The 23,406-nt window shown below is 36.9% G+C and overlaps 1 protein-coding gene across 1 annotated transcript; it reads left to right on the top strand.

Annotated features, from left to right (window-relative positions):
* Positions 1–3,010: 3,010 nt before the first annotated feature.
* On the top strand, positions 3,011–4,994 carry LOC113231523. The gene is made up of 3 exons (XM_026465847.1): positions 3,011–3,070; positions 3,780–3,989; positions 4,778–4,994. Exons 2-3 carry the CDS (start codon positions 3,802–3,804, stop codon positions 4,992–4,994), a joined length of 405 nt encoding a protein of 134 aa, XP_026321632.1. The 5' UTR covers positions 3,011–3,070; positions 3,780–3,801.
* Positions 4,995–23,406: the final 18,412 nt, after the last annotated feature.

The following is a 23,406-nucleotide window of genomic DNA, read 5'->3' as shown; positions in this document are numbered from 1 at the left end:
TTTGGCCGCGCTGCCGGGGTCCCACCTGATGCAGTCCATTTTTCGAATGCCATCCGATCACGACTCCCGTACATCATTTTTACCCATCGCGACTCCTTCTGGGATAACAATCATCTAAATCACTGGCTCAGTCAGTCAGTCAGTCAGTCAGTGGTAATCGAGCTATATAGAGTATAATAATAATAATATAATAATAATATATAACAAAATATCTAAAAAATAAATTAAAGTCAATCTTACTTCAAAGTAGTATTTAGACAAAATTCAAACTTCGCACAATCATTACAATGTTTTGTAGATGTAGGTTTTCTCACGATATTTTCCTTCACTAAAAAGCTGTTTTAATATTATATAATAAAAGCATTTCTAATTGAATTTCACACATAATTTCCGAAAAACTCATAGGTACCGGCCGGGAATGAGACTCACAACCCTCTGCTAAAGAGGCGGTGTGTCAAACCTCTTGTAGCCTCTTTGTAATAAGAAAAAACGTATGAGTCCACACGATGATGTGTTCATTAAAAAAAAAACAATAGAGGTTGCAGTTTCATACGGAATATCAAATTTCAAATACATTTTTGAAAAGAATGCCAGTATTCCTATTATATAACTTAATAAGTTTTAATATTACCATTAAGCTACCACTGTATAATAGTTTATGTAATAATATATTATTCAAGATGCTGTTACAGCTGCCACGCTTTTGCAGCGCGTCGGGAATGTTCGATAACGCTCATGTTGAAGGTTTTGAAGCTATAATAATGGCAGCGATAACAGTCTCCTGAGTGTCATTGCGTTCAGAGTCCAGGATTATTTTCATGAGCACCTAACCCGAATGCGTATTACTTGCACAGGACTAAAGTGTTCTGTACCAAATTCTTATAGATGATTATCCGAAATATTTTTTTATTTGAATAGAAGAGTTTGTCCTTAACGGTGAGTTATATCCTGTGGTACTTTTACTTGTTGACTGGCTCCGTGGCCGAACGGTTACCATGCTGAGCTGCCACGCAGAGATAAACATTTGTATGGCCTACATTTATTTCTCTTGTGAGTTTTTGTGGAATTTGTGATTGTGTTTGTATGGTGTCTATCGCACCCGCGATACAGGATATCCCTAGTGCGGGGCTATGAGTGTGTGCCTTAAAACAAAAACAAATAAATTATAAAAATTGTAGCCGTTGGTCGTATCAATAACAATAAAACATTACTTGCTACGAAGTTGAAGGAGAACAAGGATCAATATCTCAGATATAATGTCCATTGTGATTTGTCAAAACGAAAAAAAAAGTCGTGAATTTGGAACCGGTAGATTTTTTGTTCAAAATTTTCCTTAAGCTCATTTATATAAATACTAGTCATGCTTTGCGTTTTGTACCAGTACCCGTTTTGTATTGGTAAAGAAACAACCGAAAAACAAGAAGTGCAGTTGAGTTTATCAACACCGAAATCATCAATAGAATACAAGGCGTGATCCTTGACCAGTTGCTAAAACCACACGATTGGCATCACATCCATTCATAAGGTACGCTCCATACTCCTAATCATATCACTTAACTAGAAATTATAACAATTATTATATTAGATAAGCTCGAAAGGTCATTGTCATCATTATCAACCTACAGACATCTATCTAACTACCGGGCTCAAGTTTTAAATAACGAAAGCGTCTAGACCATATTCCTCATAGTCCTCAACAATGACCCAATGCGGATTGCAGACCTAACACATCTTTGCTGACTTTTATAAACCTTTAGCAACATTACTTGGCACTTGGTCTATTAGTTCCGGCATTTCAAATAGATGCCCTTATAATCAAAGGTTATCCTTTTTTAAGCTTGACTCTTCTCAAGAACGTCGTGTTAAGCATGATCTCATATTTCTTTTCAATATTTTAAACAATGAGATATACTGCGGTAGTATTCTAGGGCAAATAGGTTTGTCAGTTCCCTATAAATATCCCCGAAAACTTGGTAAAATTTTCCATGTTACTTATTCCCGTACTTAATATCCGATGTCACTCGCCTTGTATAAGAATGTGTAAAGCATAAAACGAAAGAAATGTTAACAGTCCTGATTTAGATATATTTAGTGAGAATATCGATTCCTTGAAAAGAAAATTAATTACTTAAAAAAAAAGTTGATTAAATTCCTATAGTATTTCTGAGTATATTCAATTGCTATCTCGTTTAAATTATCTAAGTAGGTACCTATGTTAATTTGTCAAAATTTTAATTTAGTTTCTGATTGTTGTTTTGAGATTGCCGTCGACATTTATTTGTTTAACTGCCTCCGTGGCCGAACAGTTATCATACTGAGCTACCACGCAGAGGTCCCGGGTTCGATTCCCGGGCCGGGAGAAAAATGTGTCATGGAAAGGGCTAAGCTCAGAATTCTTTTCAGAGTCAGTTTCAAAAAAAGTTGTACTTCCAAAGCATAACGGACAATAGCTGGAGAAGATTACCTGAGTGACGTAGCAGTGGGCTGGTCACATCTTGCGCAAGAGTGACAACCATTGGTGCAAACGTGTTCTGAAGTAGAGGTCACGTTAAGGTAAGAAACGTGTATAGGTGAACAACCTACCAGAAGGCACGACGATCTCCGCCAAGTGACAGAAAGCGTGCAGGTGCGCATAAATTGAAGACCGAGCTTAATGTTGCTATTGGTCCACAACTGCTTCTCATGCTACAGAGAACATCCGTAAAGTAACAACGTAATTAAATAAATGTTTTGAAGACCTTGTAAGTACAAGTCACTTATAAATATATTTTATTTATATCTGATTAATATAGATTTTAAGACTTTCGTGGTTATTCACTATTATGACTAATATCAGGTTTCTTACCACTTTTTTTGTGTGTGTAAAAAGTGAGTGACAATGGTAACGCCACAACAAATCGCGATGAAGGTAGTCATCGACAGCGCAAGAGGGTAGCTGTCTACCCTCTTGCAGACATATCTGTAAATGTCTGCTCTTAAAGCTGTCATCTGCCGCCGTCCAGTCAACCTGTGACCATGAAGCGTGCAACCGTTCCGACATATCGGGAAAATAAAAAGAAGTCATACCGTGGTAAGAAACTTGATATTAGTGATAATCATCTGATTAATGGTTTTGTCAAATAAATACTTATAGGGCACAATATAAATTGTTACTGCAAATTTTTATCCGTAGATAATTTATAATTATAATTTGTCTTGTTCAATATTAGTCACAGTCAATGTTGACTTATTTACATTATAACGTATTATAATGATTTAATCAAATTCTATTAATTCCAAAACTAAATTAATTACAAATGTCAATCCGCAACGTAGCCTTCGTTAAGTAGACACAAATATAAATCAGAAACAGGCTTCGTCACGTAATAACTGAATGTATAGTGACAAGTTGATTAAGTGTATACATTTAGTGGAAACTAAAAAAACATTTGGCTTCTTTATGATTAATTAAGTGGATAATCGTACAGTTAACAGAAAGCTCGACTTTAGTTAAGTGAACTGTGAACTGTTCCTATAGTAGATGGCGCAGGGTTGAATTTAAATCTTAAATGTATATCTCAGCAGGATTACGACAACAAAGAATTAAGTAAAGGTAATGCTCCGAGTATTACTAATATAAAATACCAAATTTTGTAACAAAACATGATATAGTTAAACGTTGAATATCTTCACGAAAGCTCGATACTGATCCTAATTTTCCTCATATCTGTTTTAAATTACTTTTAAAGCACGTTAACCAATTTCACTAACATTGAATCATGGCAATATTTCTTCTGCAGGGCTTATCACTTTGATTCTGTCATGTCACTGTCTGTCATGTCACTGATCATGGCGAAGCTGTTAATAATTGTATCAACACTGGTGGTATGCAGTATTGCCCAAAGGTCGTTCTACGCCAAACGCCCCATAGGCTACCCTGAAATAGTATCAACCACACGATCACCGCCGACGACAAAACAGCAACAGTTATCTGATAACCCTACGGGCAGGTATGAGACATTAACATATTTTTGTTAAAACCTATGAAGATATTATTACCCTTTACGCAAAACAAGAAGGTAGTCGGATGCCATTTTCGAATTCAAATTTAATTTATAAGGCTCTTTTTATGAAATTACTTTTATCATATTCACGAATATTATTAGTCCGAAAAGGTATTGTTCATTTGCATAACGAACTTACTATCAATAACAATAAGGTAAAATAAGACTGAAAATGTCATGTTTTAAATGTGACGATTTATTTCAAGACAGAATTATTATTGAAAAAGTTTCACTATTTGATTAGTGTGATTTTTATGAACTCGAATAAAATCTTTTATTTGCTCACTTCTAAAATTTAGGTCATAATATTAACATTTTTCTCGTAAATATGACCTAAATTTCGGTGACCTAAATAATGATCGTTTTTCGGCAAATTAATTCTAAAATAATTGACTGCCTCCGTGACCGAACGGTTACCATGCTGGCCTGTCACGCAGAGGTCCCGGGTTCGATTCCCAGGCCCGGAGAAATATTTGTATGGTCTACATTTATTTCTCTCGTGAGTTTGGGTGTAATTTGTGTGTGTCCATGGCACCCGCGATACAGGGTTTCCCTAGTGCTATGTTGAGTGTGTGTGCGTTTATTTACCATTTATTGACCAATGATCGGCGAATACTCCACGATGATGACAAGCATTATAGTATATGCCATCGAAACGATAACAAGACGAAGCAAAAAACAACAAACGTCATTCAGTGTTTTACAATTTTTACATACTATCTTTTTCTTACCAGGATAAATGACGCGGAAGACAATAGACGACCATATATTCCAATAGAATTTCAATCGGATCCCTTATCCTACTACTACTACTTACGTCTGCCGGTACACCAAAGACCTTTCAACGTTATAAACGCACGTCAAATTGACGACTGGAACTCCAAGCCACATACGTACACATTGCGACGTAATAATTACGCTCGAGACCAAATATATTTTCCTGATAAGTAATAAAAAGTGTTTTAAAATATTATGTGGTATCATTTCACCTTTTGTTAACTCTAACAAGATAAAAAGAGGTTCATGGTGTACAATAAAACAATATACAAAATGCAACAAAAACTGGGTGTTATGAAATATCTTTTATTATATATTTGTGTTGTAAACAGTTATAATGGAAGATTATCACTAATTTCAGGTTTCTTAGCACGGTGTGACTTCTTTTTAGTTTCCCAATTTTTGATAGCCATAGAGTATAGACAGAAACCATAGACAACGAAGTTGCCAATATCAAGGTTAGACCCTTAAACTATGGAAACCAAAGGACATGTTATATTGACATATATAAATCAGACGTTATATGTATATGATGCATTTAGACGTTGAAAACGTAAACATTTTATTGTCTTTGTTTAACTACTGTGTGCCATCATAAGCCAAAAGAGATAGCACTACATTGATTTATATTAAACATGGGAATCGAAAATATATAACGTCATCTTAAATGCCAACTGTCCTCATTTTGCCATTTTTGTAGTACCCTTTGATAACCGTTTCCGGTTGTCAAAGGGAAGTAGTACATCAAATGTCAAAACCAATGTAGGCCAAATGTTTTTATGAATTATTCGCATGAATTGTAATGAAATTGACAAAAATATTGACATTGAGAACAATTAAGTATTGATAAAAATGCGTCGCTGCAGAATTAAGGGGTGCGGCAGTAGAAAAAGCAAAAATCAACCGAATGTTACATTACATCGCATGTGTTATTTTTCTGTCTATAAATTATACAATAGCCCAAATACCTCATGTAATTAGTTTCCTTTATGTAGTTTATTCACAAGACTTGACGAATTTTGCTTTGGTTACTTTAGATTGCCTGTTTGTTAATGTATTTTGATGATTGTTGATAACGATTATTTTGAGATAGTGTTGTTCTTGTAAGCAGATATATATTTCGATATTCTGTTATTAAAACATTTAACTACGAGGTTTTTATTATTTCATTATTATTATTTTTAAAGTTTACCTACAAATGGAAAAATAAAGAAAGAATGGTTGAAAATTATAGGACTGCCGAACATAAACATTGGATCAAATACCATCTTCGTATTTGCGCTCCATTTTGAAGAGTCAAATTTTAATAGAACTTTGAATGTCCATCCTTACATTCATTGGTAAATAACTTTATATTTAATTTTGATTAAAATGACTCTTTTCTTGCCTAGTAATAATAGCCTAGTATTATTCATACTTTGATTACAGTAAACTATACAAATTTGCAAACAAATTTGTTACAGTTTCAACACTCAAGCCATGCATTTGCATGTCGATATTGACTTATTGACTTATCTATGATTATGGTACAACACTAAACCCGCCAATAGGTGTGGTACAATTTTGGTTTAGGTAGGTACGTTCTGTAGACAGGGCAGCTTCTTTCCGTTATGTTTTTCCATCCTCTAATGTATTATCTGATGAAAAGTGACGATGAAGCATGGTTAATTGGCTTTGTTAATTTCAATTTTTGACAGCCGTAGTATATAGACAGAAACCCTAGACAACGAAGTTGCCAATATTAAGGTTATTAACCCATACATAAATGGCGTTTGTGTTCACTCTAACAGGATGGGCGACGAGTTGATGATGGATGAGAGAAGCGTAAGGTCCGATCGTCGTTGTGGCGATGTTTGGGGGAAGTTTTTGTCTTATAGTGGTCCTTTTTCTGGCGAAGCGATAATGACGATGAATAAAATGAAATTCATTGATTTTTTTTTATTTGCCGCCATTTCCCCGTAACATGCGATTCCTGAACACATCATAGAGAGCTTAAAGTATATGTATAGATAAAGCAGTGTATGTAACTGTATAGAATTAAAACACTCGTGTGATATCGAGTTCTTTTACTAAGAAAACTATCATAGACTATAAATTATCTAAAAACTATCTACAAGAATGCTACAAATGGTCTTATAGCATTTTAGAAGGGTTACTTCAGAAAGAAGATAAGAATGACTCTTAACACTACCTACAGATAGTTTCTCAAAGCACTCTTGTGATCTACTAATAAAGTTGTGCCTTTTTTACTTTAAATTATCTAGAAACCTTTGAGATATCTTGAGGGAATTTGAACTCTTAAAATATTCAATCGAATTAAATTCTATTAGATATCTTATAGTATATATTTAGATATGGGAGTGCTGCTTAGGCACACGCTACCTGGAAACTGTCCGTGTATCGTAGCTCTTTCTCTTATACCACTTAAAAGTGCCTAGTGTTAGAATTGTTAATTTTGCTTGGCTAAAATGTTAAATTCGTTTGTCAAAGTCAAAGTGCGTCAAAAGTGTTTTTTCTTAGGTGTTTTTTCACTTGCTCTCACGCTCATGCTATGTCTGAACAACAAAAAGAAGCTTTAAAGAGAGCTACTTCTACTCTTTTTTCGTCGTCATACAAAGTGGGTGAACATCGATAATCGGCGTACTGCACATGAAGAAAATAAATGGAACAGTTACTTGAGGTGCAGAATGAAAATATCAAGGCGTTGATCCAAACCTTGAAGACACCACCAGTCGCATCAAGTCACGTGTCTTTGCCGGAATTTAATCCCGTGAAGCCAGAGGTAGACGCTAAACCCTGGTCTTCCACTGCCGACCTTTGCTTTGCCGACCATACAATGCAAGGAGGGCACTTGATAATTGCAATCAACAAGGCCTTGAAGGGGCCCGCCTCCACTTGGTTGTCACACATAGCCTACCCGGGCATAACATGGAATGAATTAAAGAATTTAATTACACTTAGCTTTGTGAATTAATTCACTTGCTTAATGACAAGTCGAGTGACGATGAAACATTATCAGCCTATGCGAGTCGTCTCATCACATCGCTAACAAAAAAATGAAAAAATCTTAGCACAGAAGACGTAGTTGTATGTATGGTACTCCCTCACGTATCCCAATTTGACACTCGCTTACAGCGTCTGGCGTTAACGTCTGACATAAAAACACGGGTACAAATACAACAAGAACTGCAAGCATTTTCTTATCTCAAAAGGAAAGCAAACACATTACATGAGTCACGCGTCGTACCAGAAAAACGCACCAAGTATTTGCAGGTACCCACTCCTAAATGTTTTATTTGTGGCAAACTTGGACACCTACAAAAAATTGTCATTTGGAAATGAAAGACGTGAGAGGAAAACAACAGACGTCCAAAGTGAATCCTAATGTGTTACCAAATCCTAGACAATCTGATTCGTTGTCATCTAGTTCAATCGTTTGCTTCTAGTGTGGTTTGAAAGGTCACATCGCCTCGCGTTGGTCAAGCGGCGCAGGCGCTAGCGGCAGCTGCGGCACAGGCACTCCGGTTATGGGCGAAAAACGAGTCGACCTATGTGTGATGATGTGAACCTCCGACTGGAACACTTAAATGTATCGGTGAGTCATACAATTTTCAGTATGATTAAAAGGAAGTATTATAGCTTCCAAGTTTAGTGGAAAACGATTGAATAAAGTAATTACTTTAACTGGCATTGGAAAATCGAGTATAATCAACGCCGTGCAGATATTATGTAACATAGAAACTAATGATCAGTCCTTAGAAATCTTGTTAGGGCGCGTTCCCACTATGTCGTGACGACAGATTGTCCTGTAGTTTACAGTGTCGTGGCTTGTATATTTAAAGGAAGTTGTTTACATATAGCACGACACGATTAACTGTCGTTCACGATTTTTTATCGTTACAACGACAAACTGTCGTCACAGTGCAAATAGCTAGAACGACAGTCGTCAGACGATAAAAAAGTCACGATAAAAACGTGACGACAGATTGTCGCAGCTTCTATTGTCGTCACGTTTTATTTATCGTTGTCCGCACGTATTCTGCTCCCAGCCCTCCCGTCTCGTACCCCACGCCCTCTGCTCGCTAGCGCAGTAGCGTCGGGTCCTAGCCAGAGATGGGCAAGGAGGCTGTTGTGAAACGATAAATTGTCGTCACTATCTAGTGGGAACAGCCAGTCAAGACAGTCGTTCAACGATAATAAAACGTGACGCGCCCTTACATGTTATGCCTGAAGTTTATTTACGCTGTGATATTATGATAGGTCGCGAGATTTAAATACGGATTTTGTTGTTCAAATATCCGCCAAGGAATTTTCTATTTTTAAACAGACACTTGTAAACAATGTCGTAAATATTTGCCATATCGATCCACTCATTAACAGCTCTGAGAAAGATATTTTTTGTCAAATTGATACAGACGTTCCAATTGTACATAAACCGGCTCTTTTAAATGTTTTGACGCGTTATTCAGCCTTTTTTATATCTGGTATGCCAAGCACTCGTGTCACAAGTGGTGAACTAGAGATTCGTTTGGTAGATCCGAAACGTACTGTGCAACGACGACCTTATATACTCAGCCCAGACGAACGTCAAGTGACGCGTGACTAAATTAATGAGCTATTAAATGCAAATATAATACGACATAGTAAATCGCCATTTACCAGTCCTGCCTTTCTAGTTAAGAAGCGTGATGGATCTTATAGAAAGTGCATAAGTGATAATAGAGAACTCAATAACAATACTATCATAGATAGGTACCCATTATTCTTGATATCTGACCAGATAGATAGACAAAGTATTTTACAAAGTTGAACTGTGCTAGGGGATTTCATTTGTTTCCACTTAACTCTCAAGAGTCAATTGAACGTACTACCTTTATGGCTTTATTTTTTTTATTATACGTCATCTGCTCTCACGCTCACGCTATGTCTGAACAACAAGAAAAGCTTTAAATATATCTTCTCCTACTCTTCCTTCGTCATATATATTAACATCTTTAGGAGTTGTGAATAACTACATAAGCTTTGACTACACTTCTCTTTGTCCCTTGTCCAGCTTGATACAACATGGTACGTCTCAGTCAATATACTATCTAACCAATTACCCATTTAGGTACATATTAAAAATGAAGTAATCCATGAGACAGTCGTATAAAAAAACAGATAACTAAAACAAAAACACTTATCTACAATGAAATGTAGACGTTGAGAAATTATAATTGAATCCAATTCAAATTTGCCAACTTTAGCCAAATGTTTTATGATTTAAATGACAATTCAATTCAAATTCCTTTAAAAATCGGGTTTCAATTTCAGTACGGATATACATTTCATTACAGTTGAGTGTATAAGTTATTATTATTAAATAACGCAGAAGATTGTCTTGCCAATAATAACACACTCAAGAAATTGTTTGTCATTGACAGCAGACAATCGTGTTCTCGACGAACTTACTCTTGACTTCACTTTACAAGTCGTTGAATATCAAACCGAGTTCAAATTAGGTTCCTAATATCAATCCATTCGGACTTCTCACGTTGTTCTACGGTTCTGAACCTTCTTCGGTTTCATCACGATGTTTTCCTTCACAAAAAAGTTCATGCTATGGTTTCAAATTAAATTTCGCACATAAATTGCGAGAAACTCAGAGGCACGAATCTGGATTCGAACCCACGACTCTTGTTTGAGAGGCGGTACATCAAACCTTTAGGCTACTACGGCTTTTTAATAAAACTAAAATATTGACATTGCATCTTTAATTGTTTACTATTTTTTCATAATAGGCATCGCGTCACTTTTCACAAACTGATCTTCTCTAAAGATAGCATTTGGGCCATAAATCAATCACGCTTCAGGTCAGCATATTGGAGACTTCTTACATAATTGCAGAACAAAAGGAGTCTTTCTCGCAATGGCGTAGTATTCCTGTTCTCTGTCTGTCACGTCTGGCACACTCGGGGCAACAATCGGCAAGTTAGTTACGCCGATTGGCAAATCCTTTGCCGCTACTAGTGTGGCGCGGTTAGTAACTTCTGGGCAACAATAGGTTTTCTTTTGTAATATCAAGTGACGGTAAGAATAAGTCGTGCACCTGATGGTAAGCTACACGTCTGTCCATAATAGTTGAAGTGCCACTCAGAGCCCGTCACCCTGGGACATAAGTTGCCAAGTCCCATGTGCCTGTAATTTCACCAGCACCCCTCACCCTTCAAAACCCTTTCCACCTTTCTGGTCCATTCGTTCTGGTTGGCGGCAGAAATAGGTAGAAAGTGTCCCCCACATTCTACTGGACTGCCCGGTTTTTGCTTTTGAAAGATTCACAGTAGAACAAGAAATATTTAAAAAGTTAACAAAAGATAGCATAGGCAATATAAATGATAAGTAGGGATAAGGACATTTTACAAATAGTAAATACAGTAATTAATACAAATAAAACCGATTAATAAAGATATATTAATAAAACATTGAATATATTTAGTGTAACACATCGTAGTTATAGAAAGTAGAAAAACGTAATAAGTAAAACAATAGACTTTTGGAAAATGTTTATAACGATTGCAAATTATCCCTGTATTAGTATATCTATTATATTAGGCAATAAAATGTAACAGATAATTGAAGAAAAAGTGTAATATGTAGGAAATAAGAGAGAAAAATTGAGACCCCTCCTCCTGTAAAAATAAATAAATAATTACAGTAAGGTAGGTAGTCAGAATTCTATAGACTGGCAATCTGAATATGAATGAGTAGACAGATTACAAAGGCATTGCTGCAGGAGGCACTTAGAATAAAAAAAAAGAGGTATGGAGGCAGTATTACCTTGGACGAACTCTTTCACAAGGAGTTCTACTGCTACTAAAATATAGGTATAGTGTATGCCATCGATACGATAAAGCGTGCTATACACATATTTGTAAGGCGCCTTCAGAAGGTAAGTCTTGGCTCTTCCAATTACAGAGGGTGCGATGTCATCTTACAGTTTTGACGTAAAATATCAACAAGTCTCAGCTAGTCTAGGCGTTTATTACCGACACGCTGGATGACAAAATGAACATGACATGTTCGCTCATAAATGTGGAGTTTTAAACGTAGAATAGTTGGCACTAGCGTAGACATCATCATAGTGTTGGTAGAAAAAACGAAGTACCACTATCAAACTTTAATGAAAATTTATATTACAATAACAATTCTAAAGTAATTTAACAAACTGAAGATAAATGAATTTTTAAAATGGTATAAAGTTTCAATACAAATACTTGTCAAATCTAAACCTGGTCTCTTGTTATTTAAATCTTAGTTCTAAAGTAATTACGTAGATAAATTTTGCAAATAAAACGATGATTACCTTTTTAAACTAAAAAGTATCCTAATTTATGTGAACAAAGTTATGAGGCTCATTTTTTAGGCCCGAACATAACTTTTGGTTGAGCAAAGTTTGTTAATTTTATTTATTGTTTTCATGAGTTTGTGGATAACAAAGTCTTTAAATCATTAATTAAAAGACCAATGTATAAATAGTTGATTTCCTTGCATGGTGCTTCATCGCCAAAAGCAGTTTGACGACGAGTGAAGCTCCGCTGAGTTGTTAAATTACACTTAAAGTCGTAGAAAATCATACTACGAAAATTTTCACGAGTAAAATTCATGGTGATGTAGACAACCAATTTCTAAAATTACGCCACAATATAAAAACAAGTGACCGTCAGATGAAACAAACTGTATTTACAAATGTTCTAATTACTTTTTAAATATTGTTAATGTAAGTGGCCAGTTCCGGAAACTTATAGTGCGCCCTGTGTAAACTCCATTATTGGGTACGGGTCTCCTTTGAGTAAAAATGTTTATGTAGTGGTTTCAGACTTTTGCTCACCCTAGCCTGATGCGAGTTGGAGTCGTTCCAAGTCTTTGAAAAGTTATGTGGACTTTTTCTAACGCTTCACCGTTAAAACGCAGTAATTCGAAACTTAAACAGTACGAATTTAAAGGAATCAGTGGTCTAAACCCGCAGTGTGTAAACTGCTGGGATGAACTAGCTAGTTGATAAACTGTCACTGCCATAAGGTACGTGTAAGAATCTCGCGCGTTATGTCGCTCTCGCGCAAGTCGCGCCTTAATAATCGTGCGCCTGTGGTAAGTGACACGCCTGTCCACAGCAGTTCTAGTGCCACTTATAGCTTTTTATCGCAAATACCTGAGGGGCACTACCACTGCAGCCATCCTAAAGAAACCTAAATTAATAAGCGCTAAAACACTTTAAACGGGTATAAAATAATTCATATTTTACAACAACAGTTCACGTTTGGGATGAGTTCGCCGTTAAGTTTCGTAATTATCCACAAGGAAACTTTGATAAAGAAGCGACAGAATTTAGGTTGCGCACTTGAACGTACTCAGTAAAATATTTTTGGGGTTAGCCAATGTTATTGCACGCAGGGCTTAATGTATTACGTAACACTTTTAATGTATTAAGCCCTGCGTGTAATGTATTAATACCTAACATTTAAATTTAACTCTACGCCTCTTACAAACAGTCCATAGTTTACAGCCCAACATGCTAGTGATTGTATCATTTTTTAAATTTATTAAAAAACAGATACAATCTTTAAATAAAAAACTATTTTGTTACTGAAATACATTATATAGTCTGTAACGCTTTTGATGTATTTTGTTGTTCACTAATAGTAAACATTTAAAGAATTAATTATTGAAAGATGGGAACCAATAATAATTTCCTTATTACATCCCCCTACAAGAAGCGTTTCACTTCCCTAGTGTATCTCGAAAAGTTGTTGTTTTAATCTGTAAAAAGATAAATACTCTTCATACGCTTCTTGATAGTTGAGTTTATAGCCTTACTTTTTTAATAAGCATTTGATATTTTGCAAGCTTTTTTTCTTCAAAAACAAGTGGAGGTGTATCTTTGAATATCCATATTTGTGAATCACTTTTGGCATAGCTTAGGTAAAGACCATCGTTATGAACAAAGAAGAGTGTTTAGACTATAGGCCGCTACGCTGACCTAATGTAAGTTGGAGATTTCACGTTTTCCATTATATATACCAGGTGGAAATTTGTAATGCCACCTGGAGGGAAAGTACTCTAAATACTGGAGATAAAAATTTTTACTTAAAGGAAACATTCTTTTATTTTTTAAAAGAAATAAAACTGCATTCATAGATTTTCGAAAATTTGCCAACACGTGTGGATCGAACCAGTTTTAATCTGAAAAAATGCACCCTGCACTTTTATTGCATCGATCGATAGGGTTAATTATAAGAATAATAGCTCTCTCACAAAATTGGTTAATTAAATGAAAAAAAAAACCATGAAATCTTAACGTATTTTAATAAAACGAAAAAATGGTAATCTAACTAATTAGTTGCTCGAAATGAGCTCCATTTTCTTGGATACACAAATTTAATCTTTTAATGAATTCATTTTGAGTAACTTTTAGTAACGTGTTGTGATGAATTGTATTACAAATCGTATTCTGAACCTCAGCCTTCAACTTGTTTACACTCGCATAGGATTTAAGGTAAATGCGAGATCACCATTTGAGATTTTTTTTGGGGATATGTTAAAAATCGAATTTGTATGTGTAAAAATAAATTAATACATATATATATTAATTTGTGCTCAAAATTTGTTTTTCGCTATTTTCAAATATGGGCGTCATAGAAGCGTTCGTTGGCGGCAGAAAAAAAAATTGCTCAGATCCCTTTGAAAATAGGCATATGGAGTGCTTGATAATAATTTGTGATCAAAAATTGGTTTTTTGCTATTTTTAAATATGGCCGCCATACAAACTCTTTTAGCGGCAGATAAAAATTTGCAATAATTCGATTGAAAATGGACATGTCGGGGTCTTTATGAGTGTTTAATAATAATTAGCGGTTAATATTTATTTTTCGCCATTTTCAATATGGCGACCATACAAACTTTTTTGGCGATAAATACAAATTTCTTCTAATTCGACTCGACTCGACTTCGAAAATGACATGGGATCATAATTTCGGGTATAAATTTTGTTTCCGCTGTTTTTCGATATAGCCGTAATTTATTTTTGTAACTTGCTTTGCTCGGACTGAATATTAGCACGAAAAGATTTCTAAGATTGTTTGATAATAATTAGTGGTATAATATAATAATAATATAATATAATATTTGTCTAATTTTTAGATATGGCCGCCATTAAAGAGCTATTAATTTTTTTTAAACAAAGTCCTAAGTGTCCTAAGTCCGAGGCCGCAGGCCGAAGTCCGCGGAGGGCGATGCCCGAATCGTCTGCACGCCTTCGTATGGAGGTAATTATATACGGAGGCGTAATAGATTACGCGTACAGGATTTCACAATTGTAAAAATGTAAGGCATACTTCCCGATGTAGTGGAAATGAGATACTTATTATAGCGTTGTTGTATCTCAACCATATCTGTTAGATTCCATTTTCTTGAAAGCTATACCAAAGAGAAGTATTTAGGAGGAAAAATGCCAAACTAATGCCGAATTTCCTGTACTATGAATACCAAAACAACGATAATACAGAATACTCTGACCAAAACCAACTTAGAAATTTTCGTTTCTTAAATTGGCCCAAATCGGGAATCGATCTCCTCATCAAGCGCCCGTAGTACTAAGTGTTGTACCATCGAAGAGCATGAGCACACCCCGTAAACTGAACCCGACAACGCGCCGCTGGCTGAGCTCGACCTCACCGTAGATGGGGTACAGGGCTCCTATGTTATAAACTTTCTTCAATATGTATGTTTCATCACGAGTTTTTCACGAGTTCTTTGTTGACAACCAACCGTTCTCCCACAATGTTATCATAGTTCCAAGAGACTAATAATGCTCTAACTTCCAAAGCTTACTAAATTAGTAGCAGCAGAGCTCCTTGTGAAAGAGTTCATCCTTGGAACTACTGCCACCTTACCTATTTCTGCCGCCAAGCAGTAATTTCAGCATTACTGTGTTCCGGTTTTGAAGGGTATTAAGGGTGCTGGTGAAATTACAGGCACATGGGACTTGACAACTTATGTCTCAGGGTGACGGGCGCAGTGGAAGTGCCGAAGTAAGATCTTTGCGATTTAAAACTCTGAGTGGCACTGCAACTTTTATGGACAGGCGTGTAGCTTACCACCAAGCGCACAATTTTGTTCATCAAGTCACTTGATATTATTAAAAAAAAAAGTATCAATCATATTCGGTAACACAAAACAACTTTTTCATCGTCATGGATCTGCCCTACTTCATTACCATATCAATAGCCAATCGGAAATAAACAGAAAAAAAAAGGAAATGTTAGATATTGTATTTGTTATAAAAACGATCATACAATCAATTGTTCTGTGAAATAACAATGATTTTTAATTTTTGAATATTTTAAAGGAAAACTAATATTTTTACTAAACTGTTATCCAAACACCAACCACACCACGTGATGTCATACATAATTAAGCAAAGGAACATCACCGTCACCCTTCTTTTTTCTTTTTTCTTTTTTCTTTTTTCTCCGTTCAAGCACTTTTTAACTAAAAACTATAAAAATTTTGGTTTCAAGACAATAAGTAGTCAATCAATACATAAAATTCTCACAAGTGGCACATTGTCTAGTTTATTCTCCTACCAATGTCGTCGCGCGCCTGAGTTGACAGTTATTGCTGTTTGTGCGGCATATTTTTTTGGTACTGTTTTTTTCATTGTAGTAAAGGCAAAGGCACTTATGCGCCATACAGTCAAGACTGAGAGTTATTTCTTTCTAGGCTTCCATTACAAATTTATGTCTTCAATAGTGCTTCTTACTAAATGATATAAAATTGGATAACATTCTTGATTTTCCAGGAGATCTGGTAAAAGAACGCGGGTTGTTTTCAGAGGTTTTGTACAGTTTAAGAAGGTTATAGACGAGGGTTATTCTAGGGATAGATTAAATTACATTGAAGCATAATTTTAGGAACTTGGCAAGTACTATTTAAATGACATCATATTTTTCTTGTTTTATGTCCATCCATTATTATTAATTTTAAACACTTTCCGACTCCCCATTATATTTCAGTATTATGCTGTGAAAACCAGCAACTTTTACGAAAATTACTCAAAGTCAAGCTTCATTTGAACCTAGAACTGTATGAAACATCATAAATAAGACATATGTAACTACGTATTACGCAGGTACTTATTATCCTTACGACTATTAACTTAAATAAATAACATTATCGAAATAGAAAGTAATAACATCAAGCTCTTGGGTTTTCGCGGTTACTGTACGTTAAGTCTACTTTCTTCCCACTGAGAAAACTCTGGCCGCACATACTGTTCTCCATGACTAGTGACAACTACTTAAAGAGCCTACATTACTTCAGCTCGAATTAAAATGTTACCGTACTGACGTTACGGTTCATTTTGCTTAGGTCGAGCGGCACTCTAACTTCACACTTTAACTTGGGCTTTATTTCAGATTTCTTTTAACAAACGAAATCAAAAACAGTTGAAAAATGTATATCGTATAGTATACGTGTTCTATTTAGTTCAGTTGATATATAAAACATACACAAACAAACACAACATAACACAACAAATACAGCGGTTTTCTTGTAAAATTTCGAGGTAAGTTTGTGAAGAATCGTGAAAATTTTAGAAATCGTGTTTTCACACCTTATAGTATATCCACAATTTTACTATATTTTTTTCCAGAATAATTGATTCAACACTTTCACTGTTATGCGGAATTAACCTAAGCCATTTGAGGTAGTATAGACTTTTAAAACTGATGTCACTTACCTTTAATCCTACTACGACAACGCCGTATAAAAATATATTTATCTGTTAAATACTAACTTCTATACAGCTGCAAGTCTACTTATTATTTTACTTAAATATGACACTGATAATAAAACAATGTTTTACAAATCCCATATTCACGGCTGTCAGCTGTGATCACAAGACTCGTAACCGAAACTTTGCATTGATTCCTATAAAACAACAATACGTTTGAATAAATTACTGTCGTTATAAACCACTTAAGCATCTGCAAAGTGTCTTAGATACTTTTCCTAAAATTCGTAAACGATTCTAACGTACCTAAGTAGTGAACGAGGCTTGAAATATCGAGCATAACAATTTATACAAGCTTCAAAGGCTCTCGGACCTTTAGGGACGCTCCCACTCAGTATTTTCAAGATAGATAGCCTTTAAATATCAGCATATCTCCAAGTACTTGTTTAAAATCTTTTCATAGCCTAAAAAACACAATTTTCATAAAGGAAACTGAAAATCGGGGTAATTTTTGAAATATGACCCAGAATGACAATCTGAGTCTTCATGGGTTAGTTGCAATATTTCCTATAAAATTCTTAAACATTTGATTAGTAATTCAAAAACCTTTAATTGAATTTAATTTTGAGGTATATATTACGTAAATTTCAGTACTATGGAAGAGGTGATCAACATTGTTTTAACATTGTCATGCTAGGCCTGTTGTACCACTTTGAATCCGTACTAAAGCGTACTGCGGTGATTCGTGCCGACTACTAAGAAAGCTATGCTATTATGGTGTCTAAAAATAAAGTTACAAATATTGATACTAATAAAATCACAGACCACATAATAAAATATTTTACAAGTGACGTAACACTGCCATCTATGGATAAATAAACACTATATTCACTAATATGACTTAAATACAGATTAAATACAGTTTCCTTCTGTATTTAACATAAACATTTTTGTTATAACAGTGAAAGGGCACTAATTCAGCATATGCGTAACCTATCATAAAGTCGAATTTTTTTTGTTGTCCGAAATAACGTTTGTTCGAATTTTCGTTACACCGAAAACTTATTAAGTAATGAATTATAACGAAACAGCAGTTCTTTCAGGATATGTTGAATGTTTATCGCAGACACGATTAGGTTCGGTTAGGTTAGATTAAGTTGCACCTGGGGGTGTCGTTGTGGTCGAATCCTTGGGATCCCACAGCACCCACTACACCCGGCCTTGCGGGTAACGCCGATGGAGTTTTAGTGCAGTATGCCCACTAAGGGGGGAGAGTCTCACATAACCACCGAGCTGGGGAGGCTCGGTGGTTATGTGGGTAAATGCTTTATGCATACCACCGAGCTTCCCCAGCTCCTAGCCAGCTCAAAGCATTTCTCCATCATTAAAAAAAAAAATGGTGGTGTCGAGTCACCTCACCGGGAGGAAGATCTCCTTCCTTAACCGGAACGGGGAGATGAGAGAGCGGAGCATGTGACGCGGGGTTCCACAGGGCTCGGTTCTGGGCCCGCTATTGTAGAACCTAGTCTACGTAGGACTAGCGGGATTGGGGGGAAGCGTCGCGACTGGCAACGGAGGGAAGCGCTCTAGTAGTCAGCCGCATTGGGGAGCTGGGGCTCACGGTTGCCTTCGACAAAACAGAGGTCATAGCATTCTATGACCTCCGTCGAGGGCTTCCGCCCGACTCCTGGAGGAGGAGGAATGGAGGTGGGAGGAAGGAGGGTCGGGGTGAGCCCTCATATAAAGTATCTTGAGCTCACCCTGGACAGCCGGTGGAACTTCAAAGAGCACTTCCACCGGCTGTCGCCGCGACTCGTGTCCGCCGCGGCGGCGCTTAGGCGCCTTATGCCAAACGTAGGGAGACCCAGCTCCCTATATCGTCGGCTTTATGCTGGCGTCATACGGAGCATGGCCCTCTACGGGGCGCCCATCTGGGCGGAGGCTCTCACCACCAGACTGCGGCCGCTTCTGCGCAGGCCGCAAAAGCTAATGGCGGTGAGGGCGATTCGGGCGTACCGGACGGTTTCCGGAGCGGCGGCATGCGCCCTGGCTGGATCCGCACCCTGGGAGCTCGAGGCGTCCGTCCTCGAGCAGACCTACAGGTGCCGTGTGGAAGCCACGGCACGTGGAGCTAGAACCCCAGGCGTGCTGCCAAGACCGCCGTCCAGGCGGGGTGGGCGGAGGCACTCCGATCGGCCAGATACGGGGAGCGCACCATCCAGGCGCTGCTCCCTGTACTGGCCGATTGGAGAAAGTGAAGGCCCGGGTCCCTCACCTACCGTCTTGTTCAGGTACTCACCAGACGCGGCTGTTTCGGTGACTTGTGCAGGTAGTCACCTGCACAAGAGTGCCCGGAGTGTCCGGAGTGTCACGAGTGCGGCGCTGCTACATACTCGGCGAGGCACACCTTGGAGGTGTGCCCGACCTGGAGCCAGCAGCGCCGGGATTTCGTAGAGGTGGTGGGACGAGACCTCTCACTGCCCAGCATAGTTAGAGCCATGCTGGGAAGCGAGAGGTCATGGCAGGCGATGGTCTCCTTCTGCGAGGACGTGATATCGCAGGAGACGACCGAACGGGTCTGCGAAGACAGCGCCCTTTCGGACCCCATTCGGCGTCGGCGGAGTGGACGCACGCGACAGCTCTTCGCCGACCGCCTGCGTCCCATCAGCGGAGTCCAGCAGGGTGCAGGGTTGGGACACCCTGCCCCTGCATTGCACAGGCCTCCGCCGCCAGTAGATGCCCCAAATGTTCCGGGGCATCTCCGTGCAGGTCGCACCCCATGATTAAGGGGGCGATGGTGTAGGGGTCCGTCCAAAGGCGGACCGGCACCACCAGAATCGCGGTAGCATCTGAAAGGGACCCCGCGGCTCCGGCGCCAGGTGCGCGCAGTAACATCGTGAGGTTTTTAGTGGGTATGCTCTTGGGGACCGACATAGTCCCCAGGAGAGAGTCCCACATATCCCCGCCGCTGGGAGACGTGTAACGTGAATGTGTAACGCATTTTCCTCACGGTAATAAAAAAAAAGGTTAGGTTACGTCAGGTTTAAAAGAAAAAACATTTTCCTCTCAAAATTACTTTCGAGGTTATGAAATTTCGACTAAACGTTATTTCTGAAAAATGTCATTTCGGACTATTGAAAGGCAGCTTTTCTATACTACTCAAACTAACTTCAATAGTTATTATTATTACTTTCTTCAATAGTTATTACTTTGGTTTTAAATCTTTAAGTGCAAGACATTTGCCCAAAGATTTTGAATGTGCTTTAATAAAATCGAGACTTAAGAAAAACAAGAACAGACAATTCAGGGCTTAAGGCCTGTATGTTTATGTGTACTTCCTTATGAAGGTATCAGATAACATTGTAAATACTCGTTTATTGATATCCTGAGACCCATAAAAGCTTCAGAACGTATATTCGGGTTTCACATAAAACATTGCACGACTTAAGCGTTCAAAACAACATGGAGTTAACGCTTCTGTTCTTCTAGATAAGAAGCATTCGAATTTGTTAATTATTTCGAATTCTCACATAATCTTGAAATATAAGGTAAGAAATATAAGCTACTAAAAAACCCGAACACAAAAACAGAAATCGTAAAACAAATCTTTAGATCTAAAAGGACTAATGCAGGATTTCCCAAAGTTACAATTATTTATTTACGTTAATGACTTTCCACGTGCGACTGACCGCATTAAATTTGCTGGCGGTGCAACTCTTATAATAAAATGCGAAAACAACGTAACGTTTTAGACCAACTTAAAAAATGACCTATGGTATTGTACGTACTATTTATTATATGGTTAGTAAGTAGTTTCGAAAGTCCACTCAAAGTTCAAAAGAAGTGTGTTTGGACGATTTGTCCAAGATGGCTCACGGTTTGTTAATAGTTGCAAACCGTTGTTCATAAAACCGAATATATTGCCATTGTAAATTGTATATATATATCATTGACTTACAAATAAATGAACTGGAATATGGAATGGAAATGGAATATATAACTATATAATATATATATACACATAGGTACATGTGTGTATTATTAATAAGTTCATCTTCAATTTAGAATCAATATCTTAAAATACGTGTTAAAGTCACTCGAAAGCAAACTGGACCTAAAATTATGAACATTTTATGGTGACCTCATTGTCATAAAGTTATTTATTTTTAGGAATAACAGTTTGAGCGTGTCACTGGCTATTTAGAATGGTGGTCTATCTCAAAAACATCTAATTCATCACGAAGATGATAAAATAAACTAATGCATTTGTAGCGCCCAAAACTTGTATCGTATACCAGGCCAATGGTGTCACGTGATTATTAGGACCCATTGACTTACAAATAAATGGACGACGGGTCTAATACAAAAACCACGAAAAAAATGTCCCAAGTCAACCTATTCGAAATTTAAATTGTAATGTCATCGCAGTATCGCGCTGTCAGTAGAACAAATGAAGACTAAAGCGGAGTGTCGCGCTCTGTATACGATTTTAGCGCCTTACAAGTGCGGACACTTTTTAGCGCGGACCCGACGTCCATATAATTGTAAGTCAATGTTATGACCAATTGAAATCAATTTCACACAATCTGAATAAGGCTGTAATAAGTTAAAGACTTAAGTAACAAAGTAAAAACTAAAAAACTTAAGTAAAAAAAAAGCCTTAAATATTTACTATAAGAAATTAAATTGCTTTAATTACCTATTTATAATTATAATAAATAGATAAGAGTCTTGACGCATTGCTTCTACAGTATAAAGAATTTATAAATACTACTAAATTTACATTAATTTCAATGCTGTAAATATCAAATCCTATTTGTAGTTTTTTGCCCTTGCTACACAGTTTCATACAAATGAAACTGTTTTTTAGATCTAAGTCACGACAGACTGCGGAACCTGTAAAGAGCCGATACGTCGGTTTGTTTGAAAAAAGAAACAAATATACGCGAATTAAATAAAAAAAAATATACTCATTTTAAATTTGTATTTTTTTTTACCTAACGAAAAATTCAATTAATGTTTGCATATCTGTGTGCAGATTGAATACAGTACATCTAATTATAATTAAGATATGTAAAAAATACATATCGTGGTAGTACAACATCGCCAATAAACTTAAAAATTAAGATATGTACGTATATGAATACTGTGTTCTGGCAAGTAAACACATTCTATTATTTTTAATTAGACAACACCACATACGTTTCGCTCATCCCAAAGTGAGTAACTAAAGCACTTGTGTTATGGAAATCGGAAACATCCACCTTATCAACAAACACCAGACCCGAGACAATATAGAAAAAAATGTTTTTCTACATCGACACGGTCGGGGATCGAACCCAACTCGAACTCAGAGATGGCGACGACAAGCGACTCGACTACACCACACGTGATTCTATTTCAATGTGAAGATATAAATGAACAAATCGTGCTCGTAGTTGTGACAGAGTAGTCAATGCAATTGGTTTCAAAACTATTTCAATATTCGGTTACAAACAGTTCAACATATGTATGGTCACGCAGGGACACTGGCCTGGCGAGCTCTACACCTCGGTTTCTTGAGGCGTAGTTAAGTGTTCCGTGTTTGAAGCTAGTTTGTACTCTACTAGTTTGGAGAATATTTGATGCGGATCAGTACATATTTATGTAAAGGACGCTCACATTTCGGAGCATTTGCCTTTAAATGATACTCAAATAAACAACTGTATTTTTTCAGTGATCTACGATAGTACGGAGGAATTCTTACACGTAATTCATAATATTTATTTTACTTTATTTAACATACAAAAAAATATTATAATTATAATTTTTTTTTGT

This window comes from Hyposmocoma kahamanoa, unplaced genomic scaffold (genome assembly GCF_003589595.1).
Source record: "Hyposmocoma kahamanoa isolate Upper Pololo Valley unplaced genomic scaffold, ASM358959v1 65, whole genome shotgun sequence".
In the NCBI taxonomy this organism is placed as follows: domain Eukaryota; kingdom Metazoa; phylum Arthropoda; class Insecta; order Lepidoptera; family Cosmopterigidae; genus Hyposmocoma; species Hyposmocoma kahamanoa.
The sequence above is the reverse complement of the archived record's forward strand: the minus strand, read 5'-3'. Positions and strand labels throughout refer to the sequence as shown.